Source organism: Lepisma saccharinum, chromosome 15 (assembly GCF_977018435.1).
Source record: "Lepisma saccharinum chromosome 15, izLepSacc3.1, whole genome shotgun sequence".
Classification (NCBI taxonomy): Eukaryota; Metazoa; Arthropoda; class Insecta; order Zygentoma; family Lepismatidae; genus Lepisma; species Lepisma saccharinum.
The window spans coordinates 7,918,056-7,940,829 of NC_139243.1; the positions used below are offsets into that span (position 1 = coordinate 7,918,056).

The 22,774-nt window shown below is 39.1% G+C and overlaps 1 protein-coding gene across 1 annotated transcript; it reads left to right on the top strand.

The window, feature by feature from the left end:
- Positions 1–1,818: 1,818 nt before the first annotated feature.
- On the top strand, positions 1,819–21,682 carry LOC145999554 (uncharacterized). The gene is made up of 4 exons (XM_083136558.1): positions 1,819–2,219; positions 6,378–6,536; positions 13,165–13,709; positions 19,694–21,682. The coding sequence occupies exons 1-4, from the start codon at positions 2,064–2,066 to the stop codon at positions 20,169–20,171; spliced, it is 1,338 nt and encodes a 445-aa protein (XP_082992684.1). The 5' UTR covers positions 1,819–2,063; the 3' UTR covers positions 20,172–21,682.
- The last annotated feature ends 1,092 nt before the right edge of the window (positions 21,683–22,774 follow it).

Genomic DNA, 22,774 nt, shown 5'->3' on the forward strand with positions numbered 1-22,774 from the left:
TGTGGGGTTTGTGTCTGTTGTCCCTATATGTTTGTGACTGTCCCTTCATCCATCTTATCTTAACACCGTTCATCCTCATCTTCGCGATTAACCAAAGGGGTAGAAAAAGTGAATTAAAATAAACTAAATCAGTCATTGTGATAAAATTCTTCACCACAAGAATAATTTATTGCCGTTTTATTGATTTCTTTACTTTTTCTTGACTTCCATTACTCTCTTGACTGGCAGGCACCCTGAATAACTTTGTTCTCTATACCCCTGCTTTACAATCAAAATATTGAATAAGAATGGGAAGCACCTTATTTCATCAGTATATACCCAAAGACAAGAAATTCCGCTTAGGCATTGAATAGTAACATCATCAGAAAGTGGTCCGAAAACTTTGTTCATTAATTGCTTCCATTTTATCGTTTGTTTTCTAGCAGGACAAACTTTTATTTTCTTTTTGGGCAATGACTGAATCAAAATAAATTTCACTAATGAGTTTGGAAGCGCAGTCCATAGACTTGTAACTTGCATGATTTTTTTTTGTTATGTATTTCCCTAATTTAATTAATATTATATGATGCTCAAAATGTAGGACATTTATGATATTTTTCAAATTCCTCCCGGACACCGGACATAAGGCTACAATGTAGGACATGTCCGGGAAAAACCGGAAGTCTGGTAACCCTAGGTTAGGCAGGCTAGCTATGTATGCACAAGGTAGCAAAACTGTTGCGCGACAAGAAAGACCCGTGCTTTACTGTAGAATTCGAAACTTCTCAGTTCTTTGTTTCGTACCGTCCTATAAATTTGAGACTGGTGGAAGCTGGAAACTAATATCTGAATACACAATGCGTGATTTTGATCATGACGTGAATTTTTTTTCTCTTGGGATACGATTCATTGGTTTGTATAACTGAATGAAGCGCAGATGCTTACTTTTGGTAACATAATTTTGTACTTGGAAAGATAAATTGATCTGGAGAATCTATTATCACATTGCAGGTTGTTTTCTGCTATATAAACTGTTCAGGCAGAGAGAAATATTTCACTCTGATTTTTCCAGGACGAGGATAGTAATTCTATAGTATTTAGTTTCTTGAAATTTAGATGAATATGAATCCTAACCTACTTCAGCAGTGGCGGAAAAAAGGGGGGCTATTACCCACAACTTTTGTCCCTGCAGTAGAGGTGTGCGGGATCTCGAAAAGTCGGGATCGGAAAAAAAAATGACTTCCCGATTTTTCGGGATCCCAAGCAGTCGGAGAAATGCGAATGGTCATTTTAAAATGTCGTCAATTCTCGATGTTTTCTGGATTGTAAATATCTGGAACTTATCGGAAATTGTTAGTATTTGTACCAGAAGTGCAAAAACAAGCACTTAAGATGGAAATTACGTGTAGAATTCGAGATTTCAAGAGCGTTGGGAAATTTCGAACATATCCCGTTCCGAGAATTTCCCGACTTTGTCGTGAAATTGAGAATTTTCCCCGTCCCGAATGTCGGGATTTAAAGAATTTCCCGCCCCGACCCAAAAAATTCTGCCCCGCAGTATGGTAAACCTTGGGAAAAGGTTGACTTTCTTTTGTTTAAAACGTGTTTAAAACATGTTTAAAACATGTTTTTTTAAACTCCTGTTTAAAATTATGTTTAAAACAAAAAAACATGTTTTAAACAAAAAAAACAGTTTGTTTTGTTCTTTTTAAAAAAAAACACAAATTTTGCCAACCCTGGCATTGGACCATATAGAAACATGGCGACTGCTAGCTAAGACCATATTGAAAGGGCCTTAGCTGCTTGCTAAGGATTTAACTGTAATGCGGCTGGATGAGCTGACTGGAGACGTGCAATATGGCTATAGCCGCACAGTTAACAAGAACCAAGAAACGTTATTTACATATGTTTGTGGAAAGGGCTATTTCTAGATGAATTCTTATGTGAAAGGGATAAGGATACAAAACTGGCGAATAAACTAAATATTGTAACAAATGGAGCAGTTTCTACACGTGATCGTTGGTTCATCGTAGAAAAAAAAAAATTGCATATATTGTGTACATTTGATTGTAGCCGAAGAAGATATGATAGGTTTGTTAGGAATTGATGTAGACTACAGAGAAGTTTGCCGATTGTGTCTGAAATCTCTGAAACAAACCCAACTAAAGATACATATATTTGAAGATGCAGGTTTTGGCAGAAATTTAATTGGTAAAGTTGTGAGCTGTCTTAGTTTAATGGTAAGCAATTGTAAAATATTATTCAGTTTCACAATGTTTAGAATGTAATTTCATCGGCAAATCGTACAAGTGAATTACCAAACTGCATATTTTGCATGCAGTTAAGTGTCGAGATGTTTTAAACATTTTTGAACCACGATTTATTTATCCTCTTTGTTCTATTACATGACGCATTGTAGTATTGAAATAAAAAATGAGAGAAGGTAAGGATTTAGTCGCAAATAGAACTGGTAACAGTATGGTATAGTGAAAACACATTTCACTCGTTTATTTCCTAATTATTTACATTTGTACTTACATGTTATGCATAGCGGGACGTTTTTGAACATGGGACTTTGCTTTTTTCACTGAAAAAAGCGTAATTGTTCACATTACAAGTATTTATTTTTCGTTACTTATTCGCTTTCCTTAAATCTTGACTCACGTTGTCTATCGTCAGCTGATATGCAGTGTTTCCAAACTTATTAACCTAAAAATGCGCGCACAAACTATTCACAGAAGGTTTTTAAGCGAAAATTGATCCACAAGCCATTCACGGAAGGTTAGGTTAGGCAAACAGAAAATTAAATTGGAAAAAAAAAAATCACAATGCAACCTTCACTTATTAACCGAAAAATGTTACACAAACTATTCACAGAAGGTTTTTAGGTAAATATGCGATATCGCTTGAACGGATTTCTTCAAATTTAGAGGAGAAACTACTTATTGAAATCAGTTTGTGTAGCATTCTCGAAGTTCTTTGAGGTATTTTCTTTCGTGGAAACTGAAAATTTCACCACAGAATGCTGCAGAACAAGAAATATTCACTTTTTATGTAAGGGGATTGGTACCAGTTTCATAGATCGGAGAGACATTAAAATTAGATATTTTGTGTTTCGCATGGTTCGTACTTACCAGTTGTGTGTTGCGGAACATAGTTCGGTACTAATTTACTATCCTTCGGACACATTTATTTATTTTTACAGAAGAAACTACTTACCGTAATAAGTTCCTGTAGCATTGTCGAACATCGGGAAGGTGTTTTGTGTGATTTGGGAATGTTTCAGAGTTGAAATTTATGTTGTTCGTTGAAAATTAATTCTCCGACGGAGATAGCGTTTGGCGCGTACATCTTCCGACAACATCACGTTCGTACACCTTCGTACACCATCACCTTCGTACACCGTCGTGACTATCATGACGGGTCGTGATTGTGTTTTGTTGATATGCAGTGTTTCGAACTGTCTGCGTTTGCGACTAGCGTTAGAACGTGAAACGGGAGGTAGAAGAATGACGTTTGCTGGATGTGTGATTAAGTTTGTACCGGGTGTGGAGGATTCCGTGAAGTTTCTGATTTTGGGCCTTGTAATCACGAATCTGCACTTAAAATTTGGCGCTCACGTATAAATTTGCAGTTTATTTGGGGGCAGGTGAATCCGGCCAATTTCTAACATGCCCTTAACAGGGAGTCTATAGAAACAGGCGGGGCCGCGATAGCGGTTGGGGGCGGTAAGTCGATTACCCCAGGGGCGGAGCCCGGAACCGGCGGGAAATTCGGAAATCGAGGATGTGGAAATACGAACTTAATTGAGATTGGAGCGATTTTACAATACCGGGAATTTCTTCATTTTGTTTGAAATTCGGTATACTCACCAATTTTGGCCCCGTAATCACGTATCTGCAGTTAAAATTTCGCGCTCACACGTGGAAATAGCAAAATAATCTCAATTAAGTTCGTATTTCCACACCCTCGATTTCCGAATTTCCCGCCGGTTCCGGGCTCCGCCCCTGGGGTAATCGACTTACCGCCCCCAACCGCTATCGCGGCCCCGCCTGTTTCTATAGACTCCCTGTTAAGGGCATGTTAGAAATTGGCCAGATTCACCTGCCCCCAAATAAGCGCCAGCAGTTAAAATTTGGCGCTCACACGTGCAAATAGCAAAATAATCTCAATTAAGTTCGTATTTCCACATCCTCGATTTCCGAATTTCCCGCCGGTTCCGGGCTCCGCCCCTGGGGTAATCGACTTACCGCCCCCAACCGCTATCGCGGCCCCGCCTCCGCTCCGCTCCGCTCCGCTCCGCTCCGCTCCGCTCCGGCTACCCGCCTGTTTCTATAGACTCCCTGTTAAGGGCATGTTAGAAATTGGCCAGATTCACCTGCCCCCAAATAAGCGCCAGCAGTTAAAATTTGGCGCTCACACGTGCAAATAGCAAAATAATCTCAAGGTATAATTTAACAATACAGGGAATTTCTCCAATTCGTTTGAATTTTCGGTTACTTACTAATTTGGGTCTCCTAATCACGAATCTGCACTTAAAATTTGGCGCTCACGTATAGAAATTCCTGTATTGTAAAATCGCTCCTTTCTAACATGCCCTTAACAGGGAGTCTATAGATATAGGCGGGGCCGCGATAGCGGTTGGGGGCGGTAAGTCGATTACCCCAGGGGCGGAGCCCGGAACCGGCGGGAAATTCGGAAATCGAGGGTGTGGAAATAAGAACTTAATTTCGATTATTTTGCTATTTCCACGTGTGAGCGCCAAATTTTGACTGCAGATTCGTGATTAGGGGGCCAAAATTAGTGAGTATGCCGAATTTCAAACAAAATGGAGAAATTCCCTGTATTGTAAAATCGCTCCTTATGCTTTTTACACGAAAAGACACAATTTTTCACATAGAGAGTAATTTCTTTGACTCCTTTTTTCGCTTCCATAACAGAATATGGCGGGCAAATCTTGACTACCATAGTGGGCATGCAGTGTTTCCAACATCCTTCACCGAAAAATACCTACTATCGTGTTCATCAGTTGTGCAAATTGTATATTATGCACAAGTAGCTGATGGATAGCCCCACAAACCATTCGCGGATAGCCTCACGAACCATTTTCGATAAGGTTAGGTTAGGTTTGGTTACGTTAGGCAAGCATAGTTAAAAAAAAAAATAGGGGGGTTTGAAACACTGACAGGGGCTTACGTCATCAAACGTACGCAGCATCCTGTTGGCTTAGGGCAAGCAAATGAAAGCAATGGCAATTGTGCGTCTGTGAGATATTTCTCTTGAAAAATACATGATTTCATTTCCGTAAGTAGTTTCTTGTGCAAAATTGAAGAAATGTGTCTTCGATGTATGAAACTGTTACCACAATCTATAGAAACTCAATTTCTGTATAGTGTTGTATTATATGAGTATTTGGGGCCATTCACCCACTTTACCCCCATAAGTATTATATTGAGCTTTTTTTAATGAACAGATTTCGATGTTTTACGCAATATAAAGTTGGTTCCAGCATGCTTAAAACACAAATAAAAGAGTGAACAAGCAAAGTAAGGGGGTCCGTGAACGAAGTAAACACCGGTGGTTTATGAAGGAAACAACAATTTTTTTTGCAATGATTAGCGTTCAAAAACTATGTTTATGAATACCCTGAATTTGAACTATGCTTGCCTAACGTAATCTAACCTTTCGTGAATGGTTCGTGTGGCAAGTATGTTTTCCACATTACTGAAGATGCCATATTGTCACTTGTAAAGCAATGCTCCATGGAACGGATAGCGAACTTCACTTGTTCACATCATGAGACATGGCGACCATTAGTATCAACAATCATAACGGTAATGTATGCACGGTATTTCGCATTTTCTACACGTGACCGCCAATTTTTAACTGCAGATTCGTGATTTAGAAGTCAAAATTAGTGAGTATACCAAATTTGAGAGCAATCGAGATACTCCCAGTATTCTGTAATTATACCTAAAAGAGATATTTGATCCCAAAATATATCAGAACATGTCGAAAAATGCTATCAGTAACAACCCTAATAATCTTAAGCTAATGCCTAATGTTGTTATGCATTGTAATGTTGGGTGCTGTATTCACTTGGTGGAGCGGAACCTTCAGACTGTTCTGTTTCATGGTAAGGTAACAAACAGATGTACCTTACTTCACGATAACACATTTCCGCAAGCTAAAAAGAACTGAAAACGTTCATAAACAACATAATTTTCACAAACCCAGCAAAGTATTTCACTCACTTTCTCAATGGTGGGGTACAGAGGGTGAAGCATACCGAATATTCTTTGCGCAATAAACTATTTTTCTAATTGACACTGTTGTCAATTTTTTTTAATAACTAGAAAAAACATTTTATTCATTGGTAAATTTTCATTTTATTGCAGGTATCTGAAGCAGATAGTCTTCCAAAATATATTTGTTACTCGTGTGTGGACAAACTAGAAAACTTTACTGAATTCAGAGAAACTTGTCACAAGTCGGAGAGTATATTAAATACGTACGTTGCAACATGTGAGTCACACCCAGATGCATCACATGAAAAGGTATTTTCTTGTAATATATGCTTATGACATTAGATTTTAAGATAGCATTTTCTTGTTAATTATTTCTTCCCCCCAAAATTGACAGCATGTACTGGGTGGTCCGAGCCCTTTGAAGCAACAGATTGTGGTGAAACTTGGTACAGAGACTGTGGAGACCATGGGTAAGCAAATCCTGATGAAAAAGAAAATAGTTCAATTTTTCACCACCAGGTGGAAATGTGGCACTGAATTAATGACGACAAATCTGACATGCAACACTTTATTTTTACTTTATGTCAGTACAGCATAAAACAGCATGATCAATGATTCAGCAACATGATTTTTACTGTGCACCAGATTTCAGTGCCATATATTCACCTGGTGGTGAATATTTGAACTATTTTGCTGTCATCATTCGCTTCCCCATGGTCTCCATAGCATCTACACTGTGTTTCACTGCAACCCGATGTTTTGAACAGGTCCCAGAGGGCTCCGGGTAGGAAAATTTTAATTTTGACCACCTTCTATAGTAGTCTAACTACAATGATTGAACCTAACTTATGGAAATTAAATAACAGACAGTAAATCTATGGATGCAGCACTTTGAACTTTCCCTAATAGCAGTGATAACTTTCCTTAAAGAGAGTTCAGGTACCTGTGACAACTAGTTTTCTGAATTGTATAATTTACAGATGTAACCCCTTAGATATTATAGCCGTTATTATTACCCAAGCAAAAATTACTGTCATAGTACAAAATGGAGAGTTGTATTGAACCTATTTCTGATTGCTGGATGTTGCTGCTATCATTTAGCATGCCCCTGCCCTACATCATATGGATTTGTTTTGTGTTTTTTGATTGATTGATTGATGCATTAGTTTGTTGCTTTGGAGCAAATTTACAATACCGGAAGTATCTTCAATTGCTTTCAAATTTGGCATTGTCACTAATTTTGGCCTCATAATCACAAATCTGCAGTTAAAATTTGGTGGTCACGTCTAGAAATTACAAAATGAGTTGAAAAATGTGGATCCGTGAACGGAGTAAACACCCTTGATTTATGAAGAAAACGACTATTTTTTACAATGATTAGCGTTTCGAAACTATGTTTATGATGACCCTTAATTTTAACTATGCTTGCCTAACTTAACCTAACCTTACCGTGAAGGGTTCGTGGGACAAACATGTTTTCCACCTTTACGCAAGATGCCATTTTCTCACATGGAAATCAACGTGCCATTCAACGAGTCTCTTATTGCACAACACTTGAGCAACATTGTGTTAAACGTTGTGCGGAAAGGAAGACGTCTTCATATCAGAAAACAGGGTTTCCATGTTAGTGTATGGAGAATCATAACGGTAATTGACAAGGATTATTTTGCAATTTCTAGACGTGACTGCCAAATTTTAACTGCAGATTCGTGATTACGAGGCCAAAATTAGTGAGTATGCCGAATTTGAAAGCCATTGGAGATACTTCCGGTATTGTAAATTCATACCGTTGCTTTTCTACTTTGGACTAATTACGGCAATGAAGATGAGCAATGATATGATGAAGTTGGTGAGGCCACACTAACAAAGAACACCTGCCCTTGCCGAGATTTTAACCCAGGACCCCAAACATTAGGCATGCTGTGCTAACCACTCTGCCATTGAGGTCGGCATATTTGCAAATACAGGGTGGCACACATTGTATCTACCAACTTCAAATGACAACGGAAAGACGGTGAGTGTCTGTAGTAACTTTTTATGATTATGAAATAAAAATATGCACATAGGCATTTAATACAGTGTATAATATGGACAATACAGACATCAGTGCAGCTTGAAAATAACATCCTCTAAATGTCCTCCTCGTGCTTGGATGCACTGTTTGAGGCGATGCGAAAAGGCTTCCATGACGCATGTCCACACACACGTCCTGCGGAGTTGCGCGAATTTCATGGCGACTGACGGTTCACAACATTAACCGTAGCTCTCCACTGTATAATCCAGCTCAGAATGCTGTGTCTTCGGAACAGGTGCATCGATATCTTCATTGTTTTACAACAGTGTCTGGTTCCTTCTTGGATGAAGGCTTCAACTGCCGCAATTTGCGTATCCAGAGCTCCATGGTATACCAATTGCCTGACTCCCAACTCTTCACAGATGTAGGTTCACCATACATGCGCACATGCATTCTGACAGGGTTGCCAACTCAAATTTGTAGATACAATATGCAGCACCCTGTATATACACTATACGGCGTACGCTTTTAGGAGGAACACGAGTTCAGCCAATACGCAGCCAGTGCCGTCACGCTGCTGCCAAACCAACTGCTAGCGGAAAGGAAACGCAGAGATTTCGCCGTGTCCAATATTCAGCTTTTTATATATAATGCATGCACGTGATATTTGAGTAGAATGAAATATATAGTAAAGAATTCTACACAGGATTATATCATATCACTGCAGCATATAAGGGAAACTCATACCTGAAAAAGTTTGAAAGTATTTATTATAGAGGAATTGCAAGACCATTGTCATCTCTCTCGTTTCTGTTTTCTGGCATGTTTCCCAGATCTGAATAGGGGTTCACCGATTTCTGTGTAGATACGTTACCCTGTTTTATAATACGCAATACAGTATGCACACAGACAGCACACGCTTTAGCCGTAAGTTCTCGACTCTGAGAAAACACTGTTTCAGCACGCACTTCTTCCAACGCCAATTCCTTGAAGCAAGAATACACTAGATTTCTGTGTTGTGAATGTAATATTTTACCCTTGGTGCCTGTACTACTTGTAATAAGTTTCGAGAGCGACATTATTAATCTGATTTGATGTACTTTATTTTATTTAACTTTTCTGTCACTTTTGGCTAATTGTGAAGATGAGAATGAGTGATGATATGATGAAATTGATGGATGGACATTCACAAAATCCATGTCCAGGCCGGGATTTGAACCTGGGATCCCTGGAGTCGTAGCGCGATATGCTTCTAAAACCGTGTGTCGTATAGCGGTAGAAAGTTTAGACTCGCCTATGAAATTTATTGTGTAAATGAAAGTAAAATGCTATTAGTTGAAACCAACCATCATAGTGCATATATTTGAACTTGTATGGGTATGTTACACACCAACCTACATATAACACTGTATAGAAGACACCAATTTTGACAAAAAGTTAAAAATGTTAAAAAAAAAAAAAAGGCATCATAATGCATTTGCATCACACTGCCTGTTCGTCAATGTGTCCTCTCCTTGATTTGATTACAGCTTTACATATGCATGGCATTCTTGCTGTGAGTTTTTCTAATGTCTCTGTTTTCATACCTTCCCAGGCTTCCAGTAGACACTGCCACAGCTCCTCCACGAAGCTTGGGGTCCTTGCTTTTGCCTTCCTGTCAAGTTCCTCCCACAATAGCTCAATTGGTTTAAATCAGGTGACTGGGAAGGCCAAATCATCGACTGCAATGCTCCTTCGTCTTCCTTTCCTGCGACATATTGCTTACACAATTTTGAAGTGTGTTTAGGATCATTATCCTTTTGTAGAACAATATTAATCTTGTCCCGGATGGTACAGCATTGTGTGAAAGAATACGATGATACTGTTTCTGTTCAAGTGTTCCTTGCACTCTCACTAAATCACCAACCATATTGTTACCAAAACATCCCCATACCATGACACTGCCTCCTCCATGCTTCACTGTTGGAGTAATACAAACTTCCAAAACTCTTTCTCCAGGGCGGTGGTTAGAACCAAATGTTTCATATTTTGATTCATCCATCCAAAGTACTTGTTTCCATTGTTCGATGGTCCAGTTAGCATGATCTTTGGCCCACTCCAGCCTTTTACACTTGTGGACGGCTTTCAACAATGGTTTACGAACTGCTACTCGACAAAATAATCCAGCCGCACGCAGACGACTTTTCACTGTTGTAACAGACGCTGGTTGCTCTCTTGTTTTATTTATTTCTGCACATATGTCCACTGCCGAACGCCTTTTGTCACGCTTACTGAGGATGACAATGTGGTTGTCCTCGACGATAGATGTCTTCCTTTGACACCCACAGCGTGGGCGATCCTCATGACTGCCAGTTTCCTCTCGTCGTATAACTGCCAGGGTAGCTACTCACCGGGAATTCTGCGTGAATTTTTGGCTCCGGGAATTATGTGTGAATTCTGCTTGAATTTTTCTCTGTAGACGTGAAAAATTGCAACTTTTATTAATCGAAATCCTATTGAATTTATACATATTGATAAATGCCCTGAGGCGAGATTTTCACAGTTGAGTTTTTATTTTTAATCGAGGAAGGAAAATAATGTTGTGTGAATTCTCTCGATCTGTTTACTTTGTTACTGTCCTTTGTAGAGCAATCTGACAGACAGAAGATTATTGCAAGATAAGATTTCTTGAAGATGTTTAGGTAGAATTGAGTTTGAAATTCTTACACAATTAACAATTTTTCGCAGGTTAGAATATATAGAATATATACCATAACATTTGTGTGACTTGTGTTTGTAGATGTATGTAGAGTCTGAGTATGTGAAATGGGAAATGTAAACTAAGGACCTCAAATTAAATGATTTAAATATACCGTTTAATTAAATTAGAATTTTTGGATACCTTGGAATCACACAGACACTTCATATCGTTACTATATTTGTGTGTGCATATCAGTGGCGCAACCACAGTGGGGCAGGTGGGCATCCTCCCCCACCAACCGTGAATGAAAATCTATTCTAAGGAGGGCAAGGGGGCAAACGTTGATGGCCAAGGGCACAGGGGGGGGGGCAATTATCCCCCTCAATTTGAAATTTTGTGCAAATAAAAATACATTTCATAAAAATTTCTTGCTCTCTTTGCTCGCAATACCTGCTTTTCTTAGTCTCGTCAAGTTTAGAGCCGTAGCTAGGGAGCGGCAGGAGTCCAGCCTGGCCCGATGAACAATCTAAATGTTAAAAGTTGTAGTAGAGAGAATGCCATGGCTCCTCGTGAAATTATTTGCACCCTGTTAAATCAATATTGTTTTCAGTTTGCAAAAAAAAAAAAAAAAAAAAAAAAAAAAAAAAAAAAAAAAAAAAAGTATAAATGTTCTTGTTCGCTTCACTCGCAGTATGATTGTTGTCTGGCATTGTAAATTACCAGAGAGAGAAATAAGACTTCTCTTAATGGATTTTGTCTTAAATGCGTGAACAATTGTTGGGAGGAAAAGGACTGTGCACATTTGAGACAATTTATATAATTTTTGATGTTGGTTTTTATGAGGTGGGTGAATTGATTATGTAATGAATATAAATAATAGACCTATATGCTGTATATATTTATTAAAGAAACTTTGAATACGTACACGATTTAGTGTTGGCATGAATTTTCTTAGTTTACAACACTCCATTTTGAATATGTGTAAAACATGTGTTGTACCTGAAAGTTATCCATGTTCTCGTATATGTACAAAAATAATAATATTCGGAATGCATTTTCTGCCATTCAAAAATACAGTTTGTGTACTTGTTTTCCATTATTAATGAATGTGCAAAAATGAACTTTTTTTAAAAAAAAAAATGTTTAAACTAGTTTGTTCCAACACAAATGCTTGAACACCGACTTCTACCCCCTTTTTGTACAATTTACGAGGATGATAACGTCTTTGACACTACCACCACTACTACTACTACTACTAATAATAATAGTCATAATAATGTCATTATTATTATTAATATTATTGGTACATTTATCCTGGTACTTGCTCCCCCCCCCCAGACAAAAGTTCGTGGTTGCGCCTCTGGTGCATGTGTGTGGCTGTTGAGAGGCTGTATTACACTAGGTTGAAATAGAGAAAACATCTGCTTGTGGCCTTGGGTTTTTTGAAAATTTGCCTTGAAAACCGGGAATTATACTTGAATTTTATCGTGGTCCTAGAGTAGCCACCCTCAACTGCTTTACGGACACTGCATTCGGAAATGTTTAATTGTTTTGCTATTTGTCGGTTTGACCATCCAATTTCCTTATATGCACATGCCTTGACCCTAATTTCTTGGCTTATATTAGCCTTCTTCCCCATAGTTGCTGGTAAATGCGAACTTGTTCCCGCCTTTACGTCCAATTGGGCACTAATACTTCACAAGGTTCAAATACAAATAGCATGACAATAGCAGGTACTGTAGGTTAAAATTACACACAATCACTTCTGGTATACGTACCACTGACCCCACAATAACTGGTCAGTAGGCTGAATCAACCACTCACAATCGGTAGTATGATTGCAACGTTGAAGATTAACATAGCGAGAATGTATTAAACGACGGTGAGAACTTGTTAAGAGCATACCGATAACAGAGGAAAAAGTTTATAGAAGTGGACTGCACACTGATATTACATAAACATCATTCGATAAATAGATTAAAATTTCCAAGACATATCAAAACAGCTTTAAAAACATTCTATAAATATCAATAGTGAAATTCCAGCACAGTAGTGTCACCTGTTGTCACATTTTAAACTTTACTTTCAGTGAATGACAAATGTTTACAGGTGAGTCGAAACTTTCTGCCGCTAGTGTATAATGCTGGCTCCTGAATTATTTAATGTTTTTTCTACCCCTGCCTTTAGCTATACCTTCTTTAATGTACTTAACTCTTACCTATTACTGTTGTTGCTTTTTTTAGACAAATCAAGCAGATTCTACACCTTCCGCACAAATGAAAACTGAAGACAGCAGTGCCATTGCGCAAGTGAAAGTTGAGAGTGCCGCAAGAGCTCAACTGCAACAGAACTGTGTTGTTGAAGACAATTCTCAAACCAGTGCAATTTCTCCAGCCCCAGACAGTGTAAACAATAAAAGTGAGATTTCTGCCATGAGAAAAAGTACTCTTAAAGAACCCCCCATGCTGTCAGGTCCCTTCGGTATTCCTGATTTCGCACGGACAGTCTCAGTTGCTAATTCATTATCTGCAGACAGTGGGCAAGATGTTACAGTGAGATATGCTGGTAGTAGGTCGGAACATGACTTTTCAAACTGGGACAACACTGCAGCATGTTCTACAACCGACAAGTCGAGTGAAAATCATGTCACTTCTAGTGTGGGTATTTCCGGTTTCCAGGATGCTGGTGTCAAGATGGAGAGACGAGATGACATGGTTAACCTTACCGATTCGGACGAGGAAGCAGAGAATTCAGCAGACTATATAGTGGAAGATGTTAGAGATAACAGGTAAGTTAACCAGATGTTTAGAACAAAACTTGAAAGCGTAGAAATTTTTCAGCGAAAAATGCAGGATCGACCAGGACACAAACCCGGCTCTCTGGCATACCGTGTCATTGCTCTACTGAGCTGGCCTGGCCTCGCCTGATCCTTCGCTGTCTCTGTTTTACCTGCACGAAAAATTTATACGTGGTACATCTTTTGTGTGTGCCTAATCTTCAATAAAACTTGAAAGGTTTATAAGTGAGTTGTTTAAACAAGAGAAAGAAAACATGTTAACTTATAGTACTTCTCAGCTATATGAAATAATACATTTTTGGGAACCAAGATAAAAAAAACAAATGTTCATAATGAAAAAAGATATGTATGCTCTTGAGATGAATAAAAAATGCACTGTGTGGAACTTTCAGTAAAAAATGCAGGCTCGACCAGGACTCGGACCTGGGTCTGTTGCATATCATGCCATTTCTCCACCAGTAGAAATTCCGCACAGGCAAAACAGCAACAGTGAAAAATCAGGTGAACCCAGGACTGCTTCAGTAGCTCAGTTGGTACAGTAATGGCACAGTATGCCAGACCTGGGTTCGAGTTTTGGTCGAGCCTGCATTTTTCGCACAAGTTTCTTCATAGTACATCTACCGTGTGTGCCAAATCGTAAGATAAAAGATGCAATAACAAGTTTTTTATATTTATTTTCTTTTATTGACTATTGTTTCTTGTATTGCGTTAAATGTTAGTTTCAGGACCATAGAAGAAAAAAAACATACACATTGAAGAAAATTGATCCAGTGGATATACTGTGTAAAGCAGCAGTTCCGAAAGTGTGTACCACAGTGCCTTTGTTCCAAATATGTACTTATTTAGTACCTTTTATACATAAAATGTTTCTGAATTTGAAATATTACATTGATGCATGAGTTCATAGCATTTCTTTCACCGTGGCAAAATTATTTTTATTTGATACTAATTTGAGATGAACAAAAAGACAAAAATTAATCAGCAATTCATTGTCTGCGACTGTCTACCAACGTTGGGGCAGTTTTTCAAATGAAGGCCTGAAGTAATCAGCTGATTCGGGGTTGAAGGCATCGTCAAGCCAAGTTTGAAGAGCATTTTCGTCACCAAAGGAGCTTCCTTGAAGATTGATGGATTGAGAGCTGAAAAGGCAGCAATCCGAGGGTGCAAAATTGGGGGAGTAAGGATGTGGAATTACTTCGCAACCAAGCTCCTGGATAGCAGCTTTTGTCATGTTAGCTGTGTGTGGGTGTGCATTATCATGTCGCAGCACTTGATGTTGTCTTCCTGGCCTACTCACTGATTTGGTTGTTTTTATTTAAAGTGTGTGGTACAAAGCGCCCTTTTTGTAATGACAAAACCAGTTTCTTGCCCTTCTTTGCCCATTGGCATTCTCCCCATACAAGGAACATATGTTTTGTGCTGCCTTTGCCCCTATGTTAAACTCTGACAGAAGAATATGTTGGAAATGTTGGGTTTTTTTCCCACTGGACCCTTATTTTACTTTAGCCCATAAATGACAGAAAATTCAGTGCATATTCACAAGCACAACAATTTCACTCCAATTGATGGACATTAAACGATGAACAAATTTCCAACCCCTCGGAGTTGCCATACCAAATACATATGGAACGTAACCACACTAACAGCGTTGCAAGTGATAGATAGACGTGCATTCTGACTTGGGGACTGCGGAAAGATCTTGAAACAATAAGGGTGCCGTGAAACGAAAAAGTTTGGGAATCTCTTGTGTAAAGGATAAATATTTTTTTTTTGCCAGAAACACCATTGAAAACAGGATATAACAATAAATTTCATAATTATTGCTATTACTTTTCATTCTTGATTATTACCAAAAGTAAGTGTATGGTGAGACATCGTAATGGACCTTACTGAACGTTACTACAGTTGTCATCTTACTTGTTGACAGTAAGATGAAATCAAGTGTTCATTTTCAGATTTGGCCCTGGCTGTCTTTTTGAAGGAAAAAAACCAATGTTTAGCGTACTACAAGCAAACATGGCAAATAATCCTAGAAATGTAGTTCATGCCAGTGGTAGTTGGAAAGTAAGGAACACGTGCAATCAATGTGGAAAGTATTCACCAGGCACGATCACCTTCAGATGTACGTGAGAATCCACACAGGGGAGAAACCCCACATGTGCCATGTTTGCAGGAAAGGCTTCACTCAGAAAGGACACTTTCAGTATCGCACACGAGTGAAAGGCCGTATTCTTGTAAAATATGTGGTGCGGGATTCTCATATAAACTCGGGCTCATGAGAAAGCATGATATTTGAACTGGTTTGTTTGCTGTTCGCAAGGATTTTTTAATCTTATAATTATCATGATGTTAAAAGGCTTCTTGTGTAGGCAAGGTCATTTTGAACTAGTTAAGTCATCAGTGGAAATGAAGTTTGAGGTGGAAGAGGAATCAGTTGGCCATCTGCTCTTATTAATTCCCAGGTTTCCCAGCAGATGTCACAGTCATTGGTCAGTGGTAGCAGAACCCTCATAATCGATTTTGTGTTCGCAAATTGCTGGCCTCAGTGTCAGAGTGGCTAGTTTCATGCGCTATGAAGCTAGAGATCCAAGATTTTATCCCTCGTCCGTGCATGGATGTATCATTGTTTTTGTCCCGTCAGTTCATGATTCATCACAATCGTCGCAACAAATTGAAAATGTAGTAAAGTGACACAAAATAACTAAAATAGTGCTTTTTTTTATATTGAGTGGTTTTTTAACTTTACAGTGGTGTTCTATAAAGTAAAAGAGTGCTCCCCTGTTCTTTGCACCATTCCGTGAAGGCATATAGGGGGTGTGGAGATAGGGCCCCACACTTTCTTGATCACGGCCGAAGGTGGGGGTGATGTGATCAGCACCATGCCCCTGGCCACCTTGACCCCCCAGAGTTTCCTCCAGGTACCCACTTTGCATGATGCTGGGTGGGTACCGGAGCCGCTTGAACAGGTGGGAAAAAATCCCGGTTCTCCCCCGTCAGGGATCAAACCCGGGTTTCTCGCATGGTAGTCAGACGTCCTAACAACTGAGCTACTGCAGCATGTGGTGTTCCATAGTGCACATTATAGGAAAACTAGTAAACCAAACTCGTTCTGCACGTTGTGTCCATGCATGCCATCACTACATCACAAATTTGAAATTTAGTTCTGACGTAGTACTAACCTCCTACATATGCAGAGGCTGATACGCTTCCATATAGACGACTTTGAAGTGTTCACACACCTATGACAGACCACCTTCCCACCACCGGTTGTGTTAGATGTGACGACCAGCACTCTTGACAATTGCTCAACAGCGCAGTGTTTCCACTGGAGAAGACCTCATTGCAGGTGTACAAGGGGTATATTATTCCACACTTGTTGGGTTGCTTTCAAGAGGCCAAAAGTTCTGTGCACCTTACAAGACGAAAGGTGGTGTTTCAGAAGCCCGAATGCACAGTAGTCAACAGGGCTGCCATCGGGACTGTTCATGGGGATGTCGGAGAAGGGAGTAGCACGAATCCTGGTACTAGTTTCTATCTGTCTGTAGAATGCCAGCGATGATTTGGCTGTGTGACTTGACGCCTTGTCCTGATGCAGCTCCACACAGTTGGTATCTACGACATACATTGTGGGGGATTTCATTGTTGGAAATATCAGTCAAAAATATGTTCCTGATAATACGCAGTATTGATATGATATTCACATTGTTGGCAATGCGACGTAGCTTCAATTTTCTCCTGTAACAAAAGCCAGCCACAACCATGAAACCACGTGCATAACTTTCAGTGCACATGGAACCGGCTGGCCATTGCCCGCTGTGTCGGGTGATTCTTCAACGACGTCAATGTCTTAATGCCGTGCAACACCGGTGGTGTCAGCTTCACTGGGGTTCGTTTCAGGTGTGGCTTCGTCGTTGAAACATCGTTGCACTATGGCATTCACAGTGGAGTGTCCAACAGCAAATTCATGTTTATGGCACTGTTAGAACAACTGAAGTGTGCATCGGAAAGTGCTACATTGTAGCCTTCCCAAAAGCGGTTCACTTTCGGCGTCATTACACTTCGAACAACACGACTACTTTGGTAGCCTACATAACACATACTAATGCCTCAGTGGTGAAACTTTCACATGTCTGAGCTGCACCTTCTCCGTACCGTGCCCTTGCAATCTCTATATGGAAGCGTATCAGCCTCTGTAGATTATCTCAGTTCGTTTTCTTGTGTATCTGTGTTTCCATTTGTCATGGTAAACATGTAAGATTAAATATCTTCTTTTATTGCATATTTTTCTCAACTCCAATATATGTCTAAACAAGCAATAATTTGGTTAAAATAACATCTAAACTATTTAATATAAAAAAGGAAAGTACAGTGGTACCCCAATGTTACATTCTCTTCTCGTTGATATCATTTTCTATTCCATCGGAAGTTTTATATTCCCAAGATAACAAATCAAAAAATACTCCCATATGCCCAATGCATTTCTCCTTGCCTCCTGGCAGTGTTGCCAAACCTGGTGTGCATAAAAGAGCTAAATTTCATCTTAAATGGAGTTAACACTGACTTTCAAGGAGCTAGATTTACGAAGTGCTTACTAGAGTAATGTTAGTTGTCAAAGACGTGGGACGCTGCTATTACCGTTAACTCTAAATTGATGACAATTTATTCTTAGTTTTCACCATCTATGTAGATCCTGCGGCATCACCCATCTCATGGTCGTACGAAATCGAAAATAAAGGATTCCCTGATAATAATAATATGCCCATTTCACGTCAACACTGCACTATAAAAAAAAAGTAGCTGGGGATATAAGAGGGGATGGGGCGATGCAGCCAATATAACAATATCACATCACGTGCAAAATGTATAATCATGGCAAAAGTTGGTCTATGTGGGCCGGAACCAGTGATGTTATCATAATGAAGCATGGGGGCAGGTGCTAGTTCACAGGCAAACGAGTGCACAAAGAGCCAGAGCCACAGTCATAGTTAATGGATGTGTGGGTCAGCCCCACATATTTTCAATGTCGGCCATCTTGGAGGTGATGTGATCAGCACCACACTGCGGCCACCTTTACCCCAGATACCATTTGTGTTGACGTTTGGTGGACCCTAGAGCCACTTTATATGGGGACAAAGCCGGAAAAATTCCAACCTTAGATCACCCACCCCAGATTTCCCACGTGGCAGTCAGACTAAAATCAAATCAGGCTAGAATTTTATGAGAAATGCAGGGGTGAAGGTTTCTTCAACCTATCTTTAATCAGGTAAAAATTATGACTGCATGATTGTAACAAATGCATCATTTTCCAGGTGTGAGAAAACAGTGTACTGTATATATCACATAACCCAATTCCCATTTAAAAATTTTGAGTTGGGTGTGTGTGTGTGGGTGGGTAGGTGTAGGTGTGGTAATATTTTGCGGGCAGGCCCAAGACTTGTAGATCCGACACTGGTCCAATATCAGGGTGAAGAAACATTTGCAGCCCACCCCATTCTTGACAACCACTTGTTGCAGCAACTGATCCATAATTTTGAACTGCACAACATACTTTTTTCTTGATGAAGTGTGTTTTTGGAGGAAAATCTTGTTTAAAACTGATTTACACATGTGTCTAGATACAAACCATGACAGTATCTTAAGGAGTTTTAAGACTAAAGCGACAAATGACACACGTTGCTTGGAAACAGACCAATTGACAGCAATGCCACAAGCCTGCCTTCAATTGGGGAAATCCTCAAGCCATATGTGCCGCATGTCGCTTGGGTGTGAAATACCCCTTTAACATTGGACCACAAGGAATAATTCAAGGAGTGTAAATCACTTTATGTCTTCACACAGAATTTTATTTTCAGGCACTTCAAATGGTAAATTGTTCCATTTTCACATGTATTGGTGTAATTTTGATGTATTGTGAGTTTTAAGAATTAATTTTATGTTATTGAGTGTAGAAAAGGATATTACTTTTCAACTTTCAGATCACATGTAGGACCAAACGATGAAAGAGGTGCAAAGAAGAGGAAGAACACTCCTAACAAGAATGAAGATGTTCAAAGTAAACACCATGCTAGATTCATTCCAGAGGAAGTAGGAGGCCACAATAAACACTCGCAGCACGTTTGCTTTCTGTGTAATATGACACTCGCTACGGAACTACAGCTTTCGCACCACGTAACAACTCATTTCAACCCGGACAAAAACGTTTGCAACATATGCGGAAGGTGTTTTGGGTACCGATACGGGCTTCAGAGGCACATGAAGATCCACAAAGGTGTTCGGGACTATGTGTGCCCCGTTTGCGGGAAGAGCTTTATGTACAAGGACAAACTAGAGAGGCACGGGCTCATTCATTCAGGTGCAAAGCCGTTCAGTTGCGATGTGTGCGGAAAGAGCTTCAATCGAAAGGACAAAAGAAATGCTCATGCATTGACACATGCGTTGGAGGTGATGCATTAAGTGGGGGCTTTAGTTTAATGTTGGTGGATGCTGCTTTAGTTTTTGTGGCCATAGCTTTGTGTTAATCACGAGACATAGTTAAAGAATATGCTACTAATTATTATCCCGAATACAATGTCCAGAAATTCCTATCCAGTGAACTTCTTACGTAACTGCAATGTGACTGAAGTATCATTCTTTGGCACTTTTCTACCCCTTTAGTTTAAATGCTACAGTGAGGACAAATGGTAATTTGATGAAATTGGTCTCCAACAAGGGACGTATGATTGACCAGCTAGTCACATGAGAGACAAAAGAACACTGATTTAAAATCAATTTTAACCCTAGACCCACTCTAATTTCTACAAACTCAGTTGTTTCCCCCTACCTTGTTTCTACGTAACATTCTTAGAAACAGCATGCTGAGCTGCCGTTCCGATAGACAGTACATGTTGGTGGGTGCAGTGGGTAGCATTGTAAATTTTATGAGCTGTTGGTGACTAATAATATTTTATTTGTGGGATCTGTGGGGGTATGTTAGTGCTGTTGCGAGTTAAAATGGCTAAGAGGCGTATGTGGATTGTGACAGAATACAACTGCTTCTCAAAGACGATCAGGTTAAAGAAGACTTTGCCGTGTCCATAAGGTGCAAGACCGCTCATGAAGAGAACATACTTCGAGTGTTGGGCTGGAAGCAAAGATCTTTGGAATTGTACTTTGACTGCGGTTCCTAATACAGTCAGTAGATAAAACTAAGAAAATTTTGTTTTTTCTGCATTGTAAATACTTGTTTTTCACCGTAGAAATCACACAGCATTTTAAAAGGTTCCTAAATTTACATTTCCACACATGGAAGAACTACAGCCAACCAACTTTAGACTTCCTTGATTTCAAACAAGTGAATAATGAGCACACGAGGGATGTACACAAGCCTACATTGTCAAGTCCTGCACGCTGCAAACTCGAATGCTCATTTAATTGCCGCTTTCGAATTGCACTGATGTCACGTCACTTCCGATAACACTGTACTTCAAGCTTGCTTTATGGACCTTTTAGACACAGCCTCTGTTGTTGATACTGACAATACAGATCCTGATGGAAAAAGGAAGGGGGGAAGGGGTAACCTTTTGAAGGCACTCAAATGTTCTTGTCTCTTCCATGTAGTACACCCTGAGCTGTATTTATGCAGGCTATGGTGCTGGACCGACAGCCAGTATAATTCTCTGTTGGGGGGTTTGCTTTGTGTCATCCCTGTGTGTTTATGATTGTCCTTCCACCCATCTCATCTTATTACCATGCATCCCCATTATTGTGATAGCCAAAAGTGGTGGAAAAGCAACATAAAATGAAAAAAATCAATGGAGAAGCTTGGGTGCTGATAAACACTTCGAAAAAGAAATTAGAAACAGAGGTAATTTTTTGTTGTATCTTCAACTTGAAAATCTAATTGCTAATTTTAAAAATCTTTAACACTTTTTGTACTTTTATTATTGCAGAGGTTTTGTTTGCAAAATAGATGTTTATCAACTTTCTGATGTTCTATTTCCGACCCTAAGTTTTCATTTCTGGAACTGTGTTAAGAAAATTTGCAGTTAATCTGCAGTTAATAATGTATAAAAATATAGAAGTAAGTGAGAAACTAACAAAATTATGTTTTTACACTCTAAATACAATTGTAATATAATTAAGCCTTGTTTCCATATTAAAAACACTAAGTAGCTGACCAAGGTAGTTTATTAAGATAAAAACACTTAACAGGTAACGTTTCAACCCTGTATCAGGGTCTTCCTCAGACGAAGAACTAAACTTTTAGTTTTAGTTTTAACGTTTCAACCCTGTATCAGGGTCTTCCTCAGACGAAGAACTAAACTTTTAGTTTTAGTTTTAACGTTTCAACCCTGTATCAGGGTCTTCCTCAGACGAAGAACTAAACTTTTAGTTTAGTTTTAAAACTAAAAGTTTAGTTCTTCGTCTGAGGAAGACCCTGATACAGGGTTGAAACGTTACCTGTTAAGTGTTTTTATCTTAATAAACTGCCTTGGTAGGCTACTTAGTGTTTCTAAATACAAATACAAATGAGAAAAAAAATAGTTCTGAATAGTTTTGTAGATGAAAAATAAAGTACCTTTGTAAAATTTATGGAGTAAAAGCATATTGGGTTAAAAATACTTTTCCTAGGGAAAAAGGAGCATTAAAGAAAATGGGGCAACTTGCATGGATGAGAACCTGGCCACAAAATTACATAATATTACAACATATGGATGAAAAGATCAGATTGTGGAGAGAGAAAAATGAGGACTGATGTGATGGCCACCTAACTGCAAAACACTAAAGAATTACATTATTCCGTCCCTTATTTTACTTCTATTCCTTCAAGTTTCTTGTTTGTTATGTAACTGGATGCATGGTTCAAATTCCACAATACGAGGGTATACTTTTTTTTTTTTTTTTTTTTTTTTTTTTTTTTTTTTTTTTTTAAAGAAACAACCTTACCTGTGATTCTATTCTTGGGAACATTTTTCAAACTCATCTGTTGTGATGGCTGACAGCTCCTTCCTCGTTTTTTCCTTCACCTCTTCTATGTTTTCAAATTGCTGTCCCTTCATGTGCCTCTTCATTCGGGG